At 42.1% G+C, this 13,594-nt stretch overlaps 2 protein-coding genes across 4 annotated transcripts; both read right to left on the bottom strand.

Moving 5' to 3' along the window:
- Positions 1-450: 450 nt before the first annotated feature.
- si:ch211-145o7.3 (forkhead box protein N2) lies at positions 451-5,331 on the bottom strand. 2 transcript variants are annotated; one of them, XM_049029582.1, is made up of 5 exons: positions 4,919-5,331; positions 3,711-4,416; positions 3,350-3,471; positions 1,918-1,973; positions 451-1,375 (listed from the first exon to the last, which is right to left on the bottom strand). In XM_049029582.1, exons 2-5 carry the CDS (start codon positions 4,368-4,370, stop codon positions 1,050-1,052), a joined length of 1,164 nt encoding a protein of 387 aa, XP_048885539.1. In that variant the 5' UTR covers positions 4,371-4,416; positions 4,919-5,331; the 3' UTR covers positions 451-1,049. The 2 variants fall into 2 exon arrangements, with proteins under 2 accessions (XP_048885539.1, XP_048885540.1); XM_049029583.1 differs by lacking the exon at positions 4,919-5,331 and having other exon boundaries at positions 3,711-4,911.
- Positions 5,332-5,469: 138 nt separating this feature from the next.
- yif1a (Yip1 interacting factor homolog A (S. cerevisiae)) lies at positions 5,470-11,313 on the bottom strand. 2 transcript variants are annotated; one of them, XM_049029585.1, is made up of 9 exons: positions 11,175-11,313; positions 10,875-10,914; positions 9,596-9,837; positions 9,342-9,446; positions 8,849-8,927; positions 8,702-8,759; positions 8,428-8,583; positions 7,215-7,308; positions 5,470-6,324 (listed from the first exon to the last, which is right to left on the bottom strand). In XM_049029585.1, exons 2-9 carry the CDS (start codon positions 10,903-10,905, stop codon positions 6,166-6,168), a joined length of 924 nt encoding a protein of 307 aa, XP_048885542.1. In that variant the 5' UTR covers positions 10,906-10,914; positions 11,175-11,313; the 3' UTR covers positions 5,470-6,165. The 2 variants fall into 2 exon arrangements, with proteins under 2 accessions (XP_048885542.1, XP_048885541.1); XM_049029584.1 differs by having other exon boundaries at positions 9,596-9,840; positions 11,175-11,309.
- Positions 11,314-13,594: the final 2,281 nt, after the last annotated feature.

The raw sequence follows: 13,594 nt of genomic DNA, 5'->3' as shown, positions 1-13,594 counted from the left end.
GTCAGTGGTAGGTTTGGGTATGCAACCATCTTTCTTCTGCTGTTCATTCGGGTCAGGGGGACAGCAGCCCAAACCTCAGGGTTGCCAACTTTGTTCAGTTCGAGATAAGGCTGCACATGCATTCACAAGTATGTAACAGTTTTCATGTATGTAACAAAGCCGATTCATGAGGCTACTGGTGCAAGACAGGATACAACCCAGGATGGGGCACCATCCCATCACCAGGCACACTCAAACACTATTCACACCTATAGGAAATTTGGTAGCTAATTAACCTCAGCATGTTTTTGGATTGTAGGGGGGGGGGGGAACTGGAGTACTTGGAAAAAAAAACCATGACAACCAGGGGAAATTTTCAAACTCTATGCACATAGATCCATGGCAGAGACTCAAACCCTGATCCCAGAGGTGTAACCACTGCACTACCCCAAATATAGTAACAAAAAGATGAAATGGGTACACACTGGGCTCTAAGAATCTCAATAATCATTTATTGTTGACAGAAAAGAACATTTAAAATGAAAACCTTTATTTCATTCAGTTGACCATGCAAAATCGTTTATAGCTGGAAGATTTATAGTTAGTGAAGCTAAAATATCCATTTTTCTAAAAATGAACTAAAAGCATTTAGCAGTTATATGTGTATCATAACTTAAAACTAAACATTAAAACTTTATCTGGGCCCTGAATCTCTCAGTGCTGGCAGTTAATTTTAACATATTGAATAAACATATTTTTATTGCGTAAAATCTCACACGGCAGTCTTGATTATTAATAAAATCTGAGTATATCAGCCATCCAGATTTGTCTTGGATAAAGTTGTCCTTTAATTTTCAGATGTCCCACATCATCGGAGTTCAACTAGATCTTTTGCTGAGCTGCCTCCATCTCTGCATGCTGGTGATAAGTATTAAATATATCACTGTGTGTCAACATTTCAACAGGACTAATTCAGGCAGTGTGAGGATCAGTGTATGTATGTGTCAGTATGACACATGGCAGGTGAGACAGTTTGTGCCTCTTCCTGTTCAAGTTTCAGCCAGAGGATGTTAATGTCCACCTCCTGCCAAGTCAAGCAATGAGCCAGCGGCCTCCTGGGCTTCGGCATCCAGCTGCAGAATCTCTACCGTCTCCAGGTCTAATTCAGTCTCCCCTGGAAGCACTAGGTACTGATACTGGTGATACTGGTAGTAGTGAAACTCAATGTAGCCACTATCTGTTAACGGGTCTTTCTCTCCGTCCTCATTCACTTCCTGGAGTTCTATGGTCTCCATGGACACCAGCTCTTCTTGGTCAGCAGTCATGTGGACGACCGTATCAGAGGGCAAGGCGGGTGGGGAGGGTGAAGAGAGGAGAAGGGTTTGGGACAGTGAATCTGGGCGAAAAGAGAGCAAAACTGATAACGCACAAGCAAACACGCTTACGACCACAAGGTACGCGAAAACATACGAAGGCATTAACATTCCGCCTGTCCTATTTACACAGCAAATATATAAGATATGTGCATTTGACTCTACAGTAAGAGTGAAAGTCAGTCCTTGGCATTAAGTGAACAACAGTGAACCCACTAAAGGCACAGTGGTATGCCATCTGGCTGCGGTGGCTCAACGTTGCCAAGGTAACAGCTGGCGGTTGCTAGGGAAATGGCATACAAACGCAGAAGATATGCAACATGCAGAGGGAAAGAGGGAGCGCGGAAGGGAATGAAATTAGAGGTAGGATGCGTTGTTGGACTGTAATTAGGAAGGAACAATGCAAAATATGCATACTTCACGTTTTAACCATGAAAAATTAACTTTAATCATTTTCACATATTAATTAATAAAATCTAATTTGGCTAAAATATGTAGAAGGTTTTTTGCTTTGCCTGTGTATATGTTACGCATTTAGTACAGAAAGTAAGCAAGAGAAACTGACCTGAGATCTGTATAGCATCACTTAACACTTGTGCGCCATAATCTCCTTCCTCAAGCCTGTTTCGGGGCACAAAAATTTAGAGCATTTTTAAAAGCTGTTACATTGATGCAAATAAGTATCATAAAATACAGATTTGATGGGCTGCTGCCCCCCCCCCTATCCCGGGCTGTTCCCTGCCTCGTGCCCATTGCTTCCAGGATAGGCTCCGGACCCCCCGCGACCCAGTAGGATAAGCGGTTAGGAAAATGGATGGATGGATGGATGGATGGAAAATACAGATTTGTGCTGTGAAATCAACAAAGCCAGCGGTATAAAAATCAGTGTTTAAAACAGTTAAGGCTGTTTCTGATTTTGTGTCACACTTCGGAAGGGTCTTCAAACGTACAATGAAGTTAAAGATGTCCTTCACAGCTTTCCTTGTCAGAGTGCTGTCGCTCAGTGAAAGTGTGTGTTACACTTCACAGCTGAAGAGACCAGTGTGAATATTCGGAGAAAATCTCCCTGACACTCATTCTAAGTTCCTAGAAGAATGTCAGACTAACCTATTGTTGAGTCTTTAAAAATGCATGACGACACGCATATCTTGTGTCTGGACTTAACAGGCTGCTCTTTGGAGGGGTGTAATTGCAACACTAGCAGTGGTTAATATAAAGAGGACTGTGGGAGAAACTAGCAAAAATACTAATCAAATTACTTTCAACGTCAGGGACATATTGGTCAAGGATGGATAATTTCTTGACCATCTTTTCCCCCTTTTCTTGTTAAAATGACTAGATCCTTTCAAAAGGAACGTGTCTATATCAAACGAAAGGTGCACATTTCCTCCTTTTTAATTCACTCTATGGGATACCAGCTTTATCTGATGTAACAGACTTGACTGACCTATTGGGAATCTGGTTGGACTCCCTCAGGAGTCCCGTCCTCACATAAATATCTTCATCACAGACGGGACTGAAATCCCCTCTTTCAGATCCAACATCTTTAATAGCTAATACTATCCATATGGGAAATAATGCCAAACAAAGGTTGCTATAACAACCGTCATCTATATAGAAAACGCCAAGGACACATGCGACTAGATGGACTCTGCATGAAAGGAGGCTGCGGCCATTGCTGTGTTATTGCTGTGCACTTAAGCTCACACGTGTGTCTGCGTTAAGTGATCGCAGGAATATTACATAATCCAGACGTTTTCAACTGACTTGGTCGCAGGATCCACATTTTTCTTGGTCATTAAGTTACAACCCAGAAAAAAAAAACATTTACTCTCTGTGACTCACTTTTAGTTTATAATCAACCAGTTGAGAAACACTGACATAAGCTGTAAGCAGCCAGGCAGTTAAAACAAGGTTGTGTTATAATTTGCGAGACTTCTTCGTTCGGACTGTAGATGTAACTTAAATAAGCAAAATCGGTGTGTAAGTCGACTCACAGCAGAGGGCTGCTGTTCAGGTTGCTGCTGGTGTTGTGGCAGTGCTGAGTTTTCCTGAGCACCTCCAAAAGAGCAGGTCTGTACTCAGGAGACACGCACCACAAGGATCCTTTGCCCACAGTCTGGAAAAGACCCACTCATTGTTATTTAAACACACTACAACAGGACATTGCATGCATGTGTATGAATATGCCTCTATGTATCAAAGGGAACCAATATAGAAAGACAAAAAGGTAGACACTCATTACTACTAGTTATTATTGGCCGAATTCAATGTACCGTCATTTTCATGATAATATTGGAATATATTCAGTTAATGTGGTACTTGGTCTGGTGTGTGACAGTTTATTATTTTTTTTACCTGGTCTTTCTCTCTGCGAATCCGGTGAAAACATTTACTCAGCGACAGGTTGTGTCGCACCGAGTTTCTCCAGCCACCAGGGGCCGCCCTGTAGTAGGGGAAGTTGTTCACAATCCAGTCATAGATCCCCTTCACGGGTAGCATCTTTTCTGGGGAGTCCTCGATGGCCATGAAAATCAGACTGCTGAAGGAGTAAGGGGGCTTGGAAGAGGAAAGGGGCAGATGAGGGGTTGGTATGGAGTCTCGGAGTGTTAGCTGGGGCAGTGGAATGGTTTTGGGTAGGGGCTGCAGGGGGAGTAAGTCGCCCCTTTGGTGCAGCCAGCTGAGGCAGGTCAGGTCATCCTCGTCGGCGGAGGTAGGCAGGCTTGGGCAGTGCGCGACAGGTCCTTGGGAAAGTGGGGGAGGAGACAGGCGATGACAAGGAGCAGAGAGCAACTGGGATTCAGCAGTCAGGGCTGAGGGAGAATAAGACGTAGGCGAGAGAGGGATGGAATTAGAGGGTGTCAAAGGAGAAAGGGGCAATGAAGCAGGGAGAGGAGAGGACGATGGCGGGGACAGTGGCTGGGACTGGAGGGAGGGGGACACAGGGAGAGCCAGACAAGGAGTGAGAGCGGAGTGAAGAGAATGAGATGGTGGCAGTGGTTGAGAGTTGGTGTCCATCTCTCTCCCAGCTCCAGATTCCTGATATACTCATCCAACTATTGACCTGTTCAGAAGTCAACAAAGTGATTATTCATCTTATTTAGAAAACAAATTAAAAGATGCTCTTAACACGACAACAACTATATACAAACATCGTTAAAGAAAGACGTTACACATAATGAGAAAAGAACATATTCTGGAAAAAAAACGACAAAGTATAAAAGTTAGCCAGCCTGGTCAGAGTCCTTGTCTGTCATTCCCAGTCCACTTTTCGTGTTAATGATTTAGCAACCTAGCTAACCAACAGGTGCATATATTTTATGTTGCAAGATGTGTATATACACACACACATATATATAGATCGTGTAAACACACGTAGGTAAAAATGAGCGTTTATTGCACCGTTTATAAAACAAAACGGATGTTGGCGGATTTTATGAAAATGGCGCTAGAATATAGAGTTACACTTTGCACAATTAATGAAACAGGCTTTGTCCATTGCCCTCTATCTCCGTTTCGAATCAAAGAAAGGTAGTAAAGAGACAATTAAAGCATGCGCTGCTTACCTTTATTACAGAAAAACCTTAAGACAGATATGCAAGTGTACAAGTGTTTAGAAAACAAAAAAATGCCTATTTTTGTAATTAATATAAAACGCGTTTTAGAGGAATTCTCCCGTCTGTCCGCGTTCCAACCTTCCTCGCGTTTCCTTAGAAACCAAAAGGACGCTTAGAAACCTGCGCGCGTCTAGCGCGGCCACGATTAAAGGGGAACGAGCTCGCGATTCTCCGCTACTGGGCCTGCAGCGTGGATGCACGAGACATACCCAGAACAATGATTAAAGATTACTTACAAATAAATCTAAGCACTAGGAGTTGGAGATGAATGTTTATAAAGCAATGCAGATATACTACATATATACAATATACTAGGAGACCAGACACAGAGGAAGTAAAATCGTTATCAGACACACACACACACACACATCAATGTAGGATGACCATATTTTGCTTTGCAAAAAAGACTGCACTAGGGGCAGGACGCAAAGATGTACTCAGAAAGCATTCTGACTGTATTTAAGGATAGAAAACCTGTTCAACTAAAGAAACGAAGACAGTTTTCAAAACTTCAGTTTATTTTTCCAAAAGACAAATCTATATTAGCGCTATTCATGCTAAGGCGACAGCACAGATAAATGTAAAATAGTAAGTGAAGGGGGAAAACAGAACACAAAAACACCATACCATTTAATCTCGCCGTTGTTTATTTAGATCAGCAGCAACGCATTTTTGAGTGACTCAAATTCATGTGACGTTTCAACTTCAGCAGAATTATCCCTTTTAGTCCATATTTCGCATCAAATACTGTTCACAGCACTGCTGAAAGCTCTTTGGGCAAGGCTTATTTATTTTATTTTTAATATATTCGTTGTTCGGCCAATCTGTCTCTGCACTAGCTGACGTTGAGGCCCGACGAGCTCCCCCATGTGGTTACAACTGAAAACGGGAAGTTATGTCCGTCCTTTGATTAAGCACGTGGCAACACAAAAAGGGCAGGGAGGGAGAATGCGTCATAATCCCGTACTTCTTGTTTGTGGAAAATACAATATTAAACCGAAATAAAAACTAAAACTTTAATCCATTACACAATGACAAGTTACAATCTCATCTCTAATAGTAGGTCTTCCTTTTTGGTTGGAAATGCCATCAAACAAAATGCATCTCCTTGAAGGTGGAATTAGTCAATGTGTGGATTAAGGTTTTAAAACTTGAGTCTGTCCTCCATTAAACCATAGGAGTCGCTCTCTTTTAGGTCACCTGACCAGATGGGCAGTGAGCCAGTAAATGATGATTGGCTGAAAGGCAGCGGTGGCTACAGTAATGTAAAGACGCACGCGGGGCTTGGCGCTAGCCCCAGTACCCATGGAGTCAGGAGAGAAGGAGGATAGAATCTTCATCCGGAGGGAGCGGACCTGAGAGACAGAGTTTTAATGTCAGTGAGTTGTGACAATCTTAATGCGACGGAGACTGCATCACATGACAAAACCTAGACTGATCAGGAAAAATTGGTCCCTGAAAAGCACAAAACTGACACAAAACAATGCGGTCATTTTAACTTGATTAAAATATAAAGTCAAAATGACAAAACTATTAATTCCAAATGGTAAAATCCATCTATAAAATCTGGGGTTCATGATATTACATCGAGATCTAATTTCGATTATAGGCGCATTTGCTAAAATCAGCAGGGCTTTAGATGAACATAAACAATTAAAAAAATATTTGTCCAAACATTCTCAGTACTGCCGTATCCTTATCTTTATTTAATTAGTAGAGCGTGTCTCATACTACTATTCTGGTACATCATGGCAGCAATAAGCACTTCAGTTGTTAGTGAAGAGAAGAACATCCTTTGAAAGAGGAGATATTGTTTTTAAACAGGGTAAGAAAGGCGCTGGTGCTGTGGCAGTACACGTCTGTATGGTACCGAAACCGGCGTCTGCAGAATGTTTACGTCCATCATCTACAGCCCCGCTGATTATTGCGCACGCGTGATGATATCAAGCAGCTCTACATAACATGCATTTTATAAAAACAGAACTGCTCGACTTAAACACAAGATATTATAATTAATATTCTTTACATTTTACTTCCAACACAAGGAGATTTTTTTTTTTTTTTTTTTAACTTTCCCTGTACCAAACCTTAAGCAGTCACTAAATGGAAAATTGCTGTGAAATATTAGTTATTTAGTAGTTATTCAGAATAATGTAAAAAAAATGTAAACAGGTAACTGAGTATGCAAAGATGCACGCTATTCCTGAACAGCTGGGTAAAAAAAAATCTATGCTTTAAAACTTACAATGAAAAACATGAGGGCACAGGAGGACCAAGCCAGGGCAATAAAATAGCCATCATTGCCAAAGAGCAGCCCACACAGAACTGTAAAGATCATCCTAGGAGAGACAGAAACAAAGCTATAGTGAAACACAGTAGGCCAAAATAGTATGTACTACAAGACAACAGTCTGCATTTGAACACAGTTAAACTAAAAATCACATTTTATCAATCAACCACTGTTCACTTCTAATATTTTAGACCTCTGGCTGTGTCAGACGAGCCGACTGTGCAGCTGTTTACTGCAGTAAGCACGACTCCCTGCAGCAGAGAGACTTATTACCAGAGCACATAAGTCACATATCAACCAGAGGATTTGAACTTCCTCAAAGAGAAGGAACACCTTAATTACTGATTAGTGAAAGCAACATGAGGGTGATCTACGCCAATAACTCCTTCCTGGTCTTACAGTCAGCCGCCCGATTCAACCAACCGCAGACTGAAATTATTCAGTGGGGGAAAAAAAAAAGCAAAACTTGAACCCGCCAGGCACCAAGCGTTAATTTACAGTTAGATGCGGGGGCAGGCGGTGGAGAAGTAACGGGACTTCATTCATTTTTTCCAGCCCCCAGTGTTCTGCTTTCCCGTATTGGCAGGGCTGACTGACAAAGGTGCTCTCCTGTCTCATTTACCCACAATGCTTTACTCTGCCTGCAAAGAATGCTGGTTAAAATCTGATATGATCCTGACTCTTTAGAGTGAAGGTAGAAAAATCTATTTTATTTTATACTATTAAGTAATTTATTTGGCTTCTGTATTTTACCGTATTTGCATTGTATTAGGTATTAGAGGTAATCTAGAAACAATTTAATGCAGGGGTGGCCAATCTTATCAGCAAAGGGCCGGTGTGTATGTGGGTGTTTGCTGTAGCTCCTTAATTAGATTACTAATTAGAGGACTGATTGGTTGAAGAGTCCTCACACCTGGGTTTGAACAGCTGACCTGCAGGTTACCCCAAAAACCTGCATACACACCGACCCTTTGCGGATAAGATTGGCCACCATATATATTGAAGGATGTTTGTAACATATGCAAATACCCCTCCCTTTTATGTAAGGGACTTGAGTATCGGTGGGGGGTGGGACCCTGGAACCAATCCCCCCCCCCCAGAAGAAATGGTGGGCCAACTGTAAATAGCAACATGTGATGAAAGTCATACATGAATCGGAGATGCTCACCCCACATATTTGTATCCGCTGTAGGCAATAAGATCAAAGGTTGACAGGTCTGAGTGGACGGTGAGTAGATAGAGACCCAACAACATAACCAGAACCTCAATGATGACCCAGACCAGAGCAGTGCTGGCACACAGACCGAGGACTTCTGGGCTAAACCTGAAAATTAAAGAGTGACAAATGAATTTAAAATTCATCTGACTGTACAGTACAAAACATATTGTGTGTGTGTGTGTGTGGGGGGGGAGCCTTAAATAAAACCATAAGTAGGACTAACCTTTTCTGAATGCCCAGCGCCATACCTGCCAGCAAGATGTATGTGATGAAGGCCATAGCTGTGGAGGAACATGAGGTGAAGATGGTCAATATGCTTTTTAATGGGTGATCACCCAAGCGGCATTCAAAATTCAGGTCAACTACTCACTAGGTATGTAGAGATCAGGGGCATTGACGTCATGTCTGGGAGTTAGGGGTGTGTCTCTGTGATACCGCACCTCCCAGTCCTAATAACATGAACAATTATATAAATGAATAAAACAAAAAAAAGAGAGACTTTGCATTTCACAGCATGTAAACTACCAAATATGCCAAACTGGCGAACACCGAAGAAGTTAATAGATATGTTATGTATAGTAATCACATGGGAATTCTGGGAGGAATGTGTAACAAAGGGACAGGCACAGACAGGAAGTGAGGACCTACATTCCAATGACTGGATAGATGAGGAACACTGAGGTACTACAAAATTAAGTTCCTGTAATTTATAACGAAGACTGCAGCAGTTTGCAGGATTTTTAGTGTAAAAGTGGAAGATATCAAATTACCAAAATTAAAATGCGTAGGACTGTTAGAATGTGATATATACCAAAATGGACAACTGGTTTAGCGACGAGTGACCAGCAAGGCAGCTGGATTACCTGATGTGTGTAAGGAAACATGAGAAGGAGTAGTTTTTTCATGACGTATTTTGTGTCAACGGCAAAGAAGTACTTTAACTTGTTCACTGACATGAACCGGCTGATCTAGAGGTTAAACAGAACAAGCACAGCATTTCACTTCAGGATAAGAGGCACGGCAACATCATTCAAATTTCATGTCCCCTCTCTCCTACCAAACTGACACCTCAAACTCACTGCAATTTACCCACCCCCCAAAAAAAAAAAAAACTCACCTCCTTGTTGACCATATCCTTCCCCTGTGTGGCAAGTGACGAGCCGTACATGACAGCAGCACTGGCCATTGGGTCAGTAAACAGTTCATTCATCCCACTGTTTCCCACGCTGCCACCAACCCCACTCATGCTGTATCCTGAGCTGTAGTACCCCTGATGCCCCATAGGTGGACCTGAGGAGCTGGTGTCCTCAAACAACAAGGGATCGCCAGAAGGGGGCGCCGCTCGAGCCCGAGGCTTTGCTGCTTGGGAAAAGAGGAATGAAGGAATACTAAAGTGATGAGGAATGTTTTATTAATATTAACAATGACACTGCTACACAAAACCTAAAACTCTAAACTAAGAACGAGACCACCATGCAGGAATCACAAACCGGGCGCAGGAATAACCTGATGAATCTTACTTGTACTTGAGTTCAAGCAATACACACTATTTATCTTTAATGGAATACATTATATCTTCAATTACAAAACGCCTGCTTAAACGGAAGCTGAATTTTGCCTTAAACAGCAACTCATGGGGAACCAGGATAGAGAGTAGATGGACAGACCGATGTGATACGCTTTACTACTGTGTCCAGCGTTCAAACCAAAGTTTAGATAAATATTGTTTCTTTCTGTCACTGTTCTTATTTGCATCGGTTCTCAAACACCATGAGCAGATAGAACTACGCCAAGAACATCAGAGAATATGAGAAGTAAATCCTCAAGCCATTCTCTTCTGCTCACATGATGATGCATTATCTGAGGGTTGCCAGCTCTCAGGCATCAAGCGTGATACTCACCCCTTCAGATTTTCATGCTCAAACAAGAAATCTTCCATTATAAACCTAAAATCAGCTACATCAAAATCGTTGGGATAGTTTGCAAACCCTATAGGCTATTTATAAGGTAATGCATACACGTAAATGCGTGTGCAGACTCGTCTCGACTTGAAAAACATCACTCCAAGAAGATGTCCAAAGTTGGCAACCCGTTATCTTATTATGCATTATAAGAAAGATCACCGTGATTAAGAAAAACTGTTCAGATTCAGCGTTCGGTCACTCACTGTCTGAATGTATCAGGGCCGCCTTCAAATGAAGGGAAAGAAAACAATGATGTATTTTTACAGAGCAGAAAAGGCGCATTAAGTGAGCCTAACGGAAACGCCAAAATCATGTGTCATCTGCAGGGATCATCTGCCATCAAAACGAACGAGGGACGAGCTTCAGAGGCACAGGCCAGACCGATTACTTCTCAGAAGCAACCCTGCAACATTTGCAGTCCTTCATACTTACTTGCTCGATAGCCGTGGTGTGGGACGTCCATCGCGCATTACTGTTCAAAAAAAGTAATATGGTCAGCTAACAGAAATTTACATTTGTGTAAATACAATGCATTATGAAGCTCTTCCTGCTGCTCGTCAGCTAATACAGCCGCATACTGCCTGCGATTTAACGCCATTTATTATTACGGATGTACGTGGCTTTAGAGCAAAGCGAGATATTAACAATCGCCCGAAGTTATGCACATAAAACGGAATGTATAAAATTTTAGTAGTGATCTTCAAAATATTTAAAAACTGAACAAAAACTTACAAAAACCACAGACGTAGCAACCTTCGAAGATGCAGCCGCGATTGGTGCGGTGTTCCGTGCCTGCGTGGCAGCGTGGCCCGTTCTAAGCATCCTATTGGTGCAAAAGGACTTCCTGTTTGTGAGCCGCTTTGCGTTTATTGGTTACGTGGTCGGTCAATCCCTTCTTCAGGTAACATTTTGTGTCGGCGAAATCAATTTGCCTATTACGTCATCATGTTAAACAGGGGTTAGACCGGGTGTTGCGACCTCTCGTTATCAAATTTGGGTTGTTCCCGAGGCCTCACCCCGGTTCAGCAATTTTTATCTTTTAATCGTGAGGGACATCCCCGACATTTGGGTCGCGAGACTTGAGCAGTTTTTTTTTGGGGGGGGGGGGGGGGGGGTGGGCGTCTCGAGACTAAATGTTTGAGTGTTTAAAATATTAATTTTCCAATTATATGTGTATGTGTGCATACACAGGAATGTTATATACGCACAGTAGTGTTTCCCCTGCTTCCTGTTGGCCGCTTGACTCAGTGGGCTGAGCATATTGCTACCTCTTAACCCTTCTGTTGTGTGTTCGAATCCCACCTTCTCTATTTTTGTATTTTGTTCTCTAATGTTTCATTTGTATGAGTTTTCTAGTTCCTGTGTCTTGTGATTTGTATTTGGTTTTGGTTTCATGTTTTGTGCCCCGTGCTTGTGTTTTTACCTGTCTGTTATTCCCCTAGTGTAGATTCTGTTTCCTTGTATCTGTCAGTGTCTTCCTTTTCTTCTCCTAGTCCCTGCGTAAATTACTTCCACTTGTTGCCTGTTCTTGTGTCGGTCCTTATGTGTTTCCCGATTGCTCGTTGTCCTGCACCCTCCCTGACTGGCTAATTGCCTATGTCTCACTCCTGTTGTCTCGTTAACCAGTTCAGTTTTTGTATTTAATTTCCTGTCTGAGTTCAGTTCCCCAGTGGTTCACTGTTTGTATTATGTTGTCCAAGGTCTGCATGCCATTGAGATATATATATATATAGAGGAAATAACACAACAGATATATATATACACACACACACACACACACACACACATATCTGTTGTGTTATTTCCTACCTCCCTCTTGTTGCCCTGACCCATTTGTATTAGTCTTCGTTTTACTTTGATACCTGGTGGTCTGATTTTGTTTTTTAGTGTTTAGTGTCAGAGTTTTCTGTTTTTGTTTAATAAATCCCTGTCCTGTGGTTCGTCCACCTCCCTGCCTGCATCATGCCTCACCATCGCCCCAAGTCTGCCCTGATCCTTGACAGGAAGAACATATCCTCCCTTGTGCCCTGTGCTCCCTATGTATACTCCAGGCTTGTAATGATGCTGCACTGGATACGAAACTGTGGAAAATGTTTGACTTATGAATGAAAGTAATAACGTATCAGCACTACCTGATTATGGTGAGCAGAGTAATTTAAGTGAAATTTGTTCTCCAGTTACCACAAAAAGACAGCTAGTTAGGAGTCATGAAGATGACAGTGATATCGTTTTATACAAATCGAAGAACACATTCTGTGAACATGGTATAATACACATAGGTTGAGTCCAATTACAAAAATGAAGGAAACGTGGGGACAGGCAGGATACCATATGTATTTCTGGTAAAAGTTTCATTTCCCTTGGGTTCTCTGTAATTTAATCAGACAGACAGAGAGGGAGACTGTGTGATCAGTGCGGTGGATCCATGCTATTCCCGCTACTTCTTAAGTTTGAGTATTGAACTTGATGTACTAGCGAATATGACGTCACAGGCGTGCACCTTAATCGGTATTCGTCTGAACTTTTTAAAGAAAACGTGTCGGAGAAGGTGTGTTGTGACAACTAGGCTACATTTCAATTGGCTTGCATCATCTTTACCTTTGACCTACATTAATTGTATCTTCTTGGCTAGCTGCAGGGAACGATACACTCTACAACCTGGTCCCCAACTATTTCCCCCCAGGGACAAATTCAATCGGCTACGCAAAGCTACGGTTCAATGCGTCCGAGAATAAAGAGGTGACTCTGGGGTGATGCCAACAGTAAAATGTGCCGAGCGGGGCGCGGAGGGGGTCCGGATTCGTTTTTAATTCGGGCCAGATGCGGATCGGAGTCCGCACGTTGGTGATCACTGCTCCACAATATCAGCGTATAGTCCATACAAAACACAAAATGTTCAGGAAATCAGATACCTGCATGACACATAAAACAAAAATGTCAGACTTAAAACATAATAAACTCCCCACTTTCACTCACGAGACATGACTCATACGCACTCACTACTTTTATTTATAAAATAAATTCATTCGAGTAATAAAGCGGGATTCGTGATAATTCTGAATCATATCTAATTTAATATTGAAATCCCGGTAGATAACTTCATGGTGTTAAACGCTGTTGTATCATTGAGGAAGTTTCTTTTTTGTACTTGC

Source organism: Brienomyrus brachyistius, chromosome 10 (genome assembly GCF_023856365.1).
Source record: "Brienomyrus brachyistius isolate T26 chromosome 10, BBRACH_0.4, whole genome shotgun sequence".
NCBI classification, from domain to species: domain Eukaryota; kingdom Metazoa; phylum Chordata; class Actinopteri; order Osteoglossiformes; family Mormyridae; genus Brienomyrus; species Brienomyrus brachyistius.
Note: the sequence above shows the minus strand (reverse complement) of the source record. Positions and strands in the feature narration are given on the sequence as shown.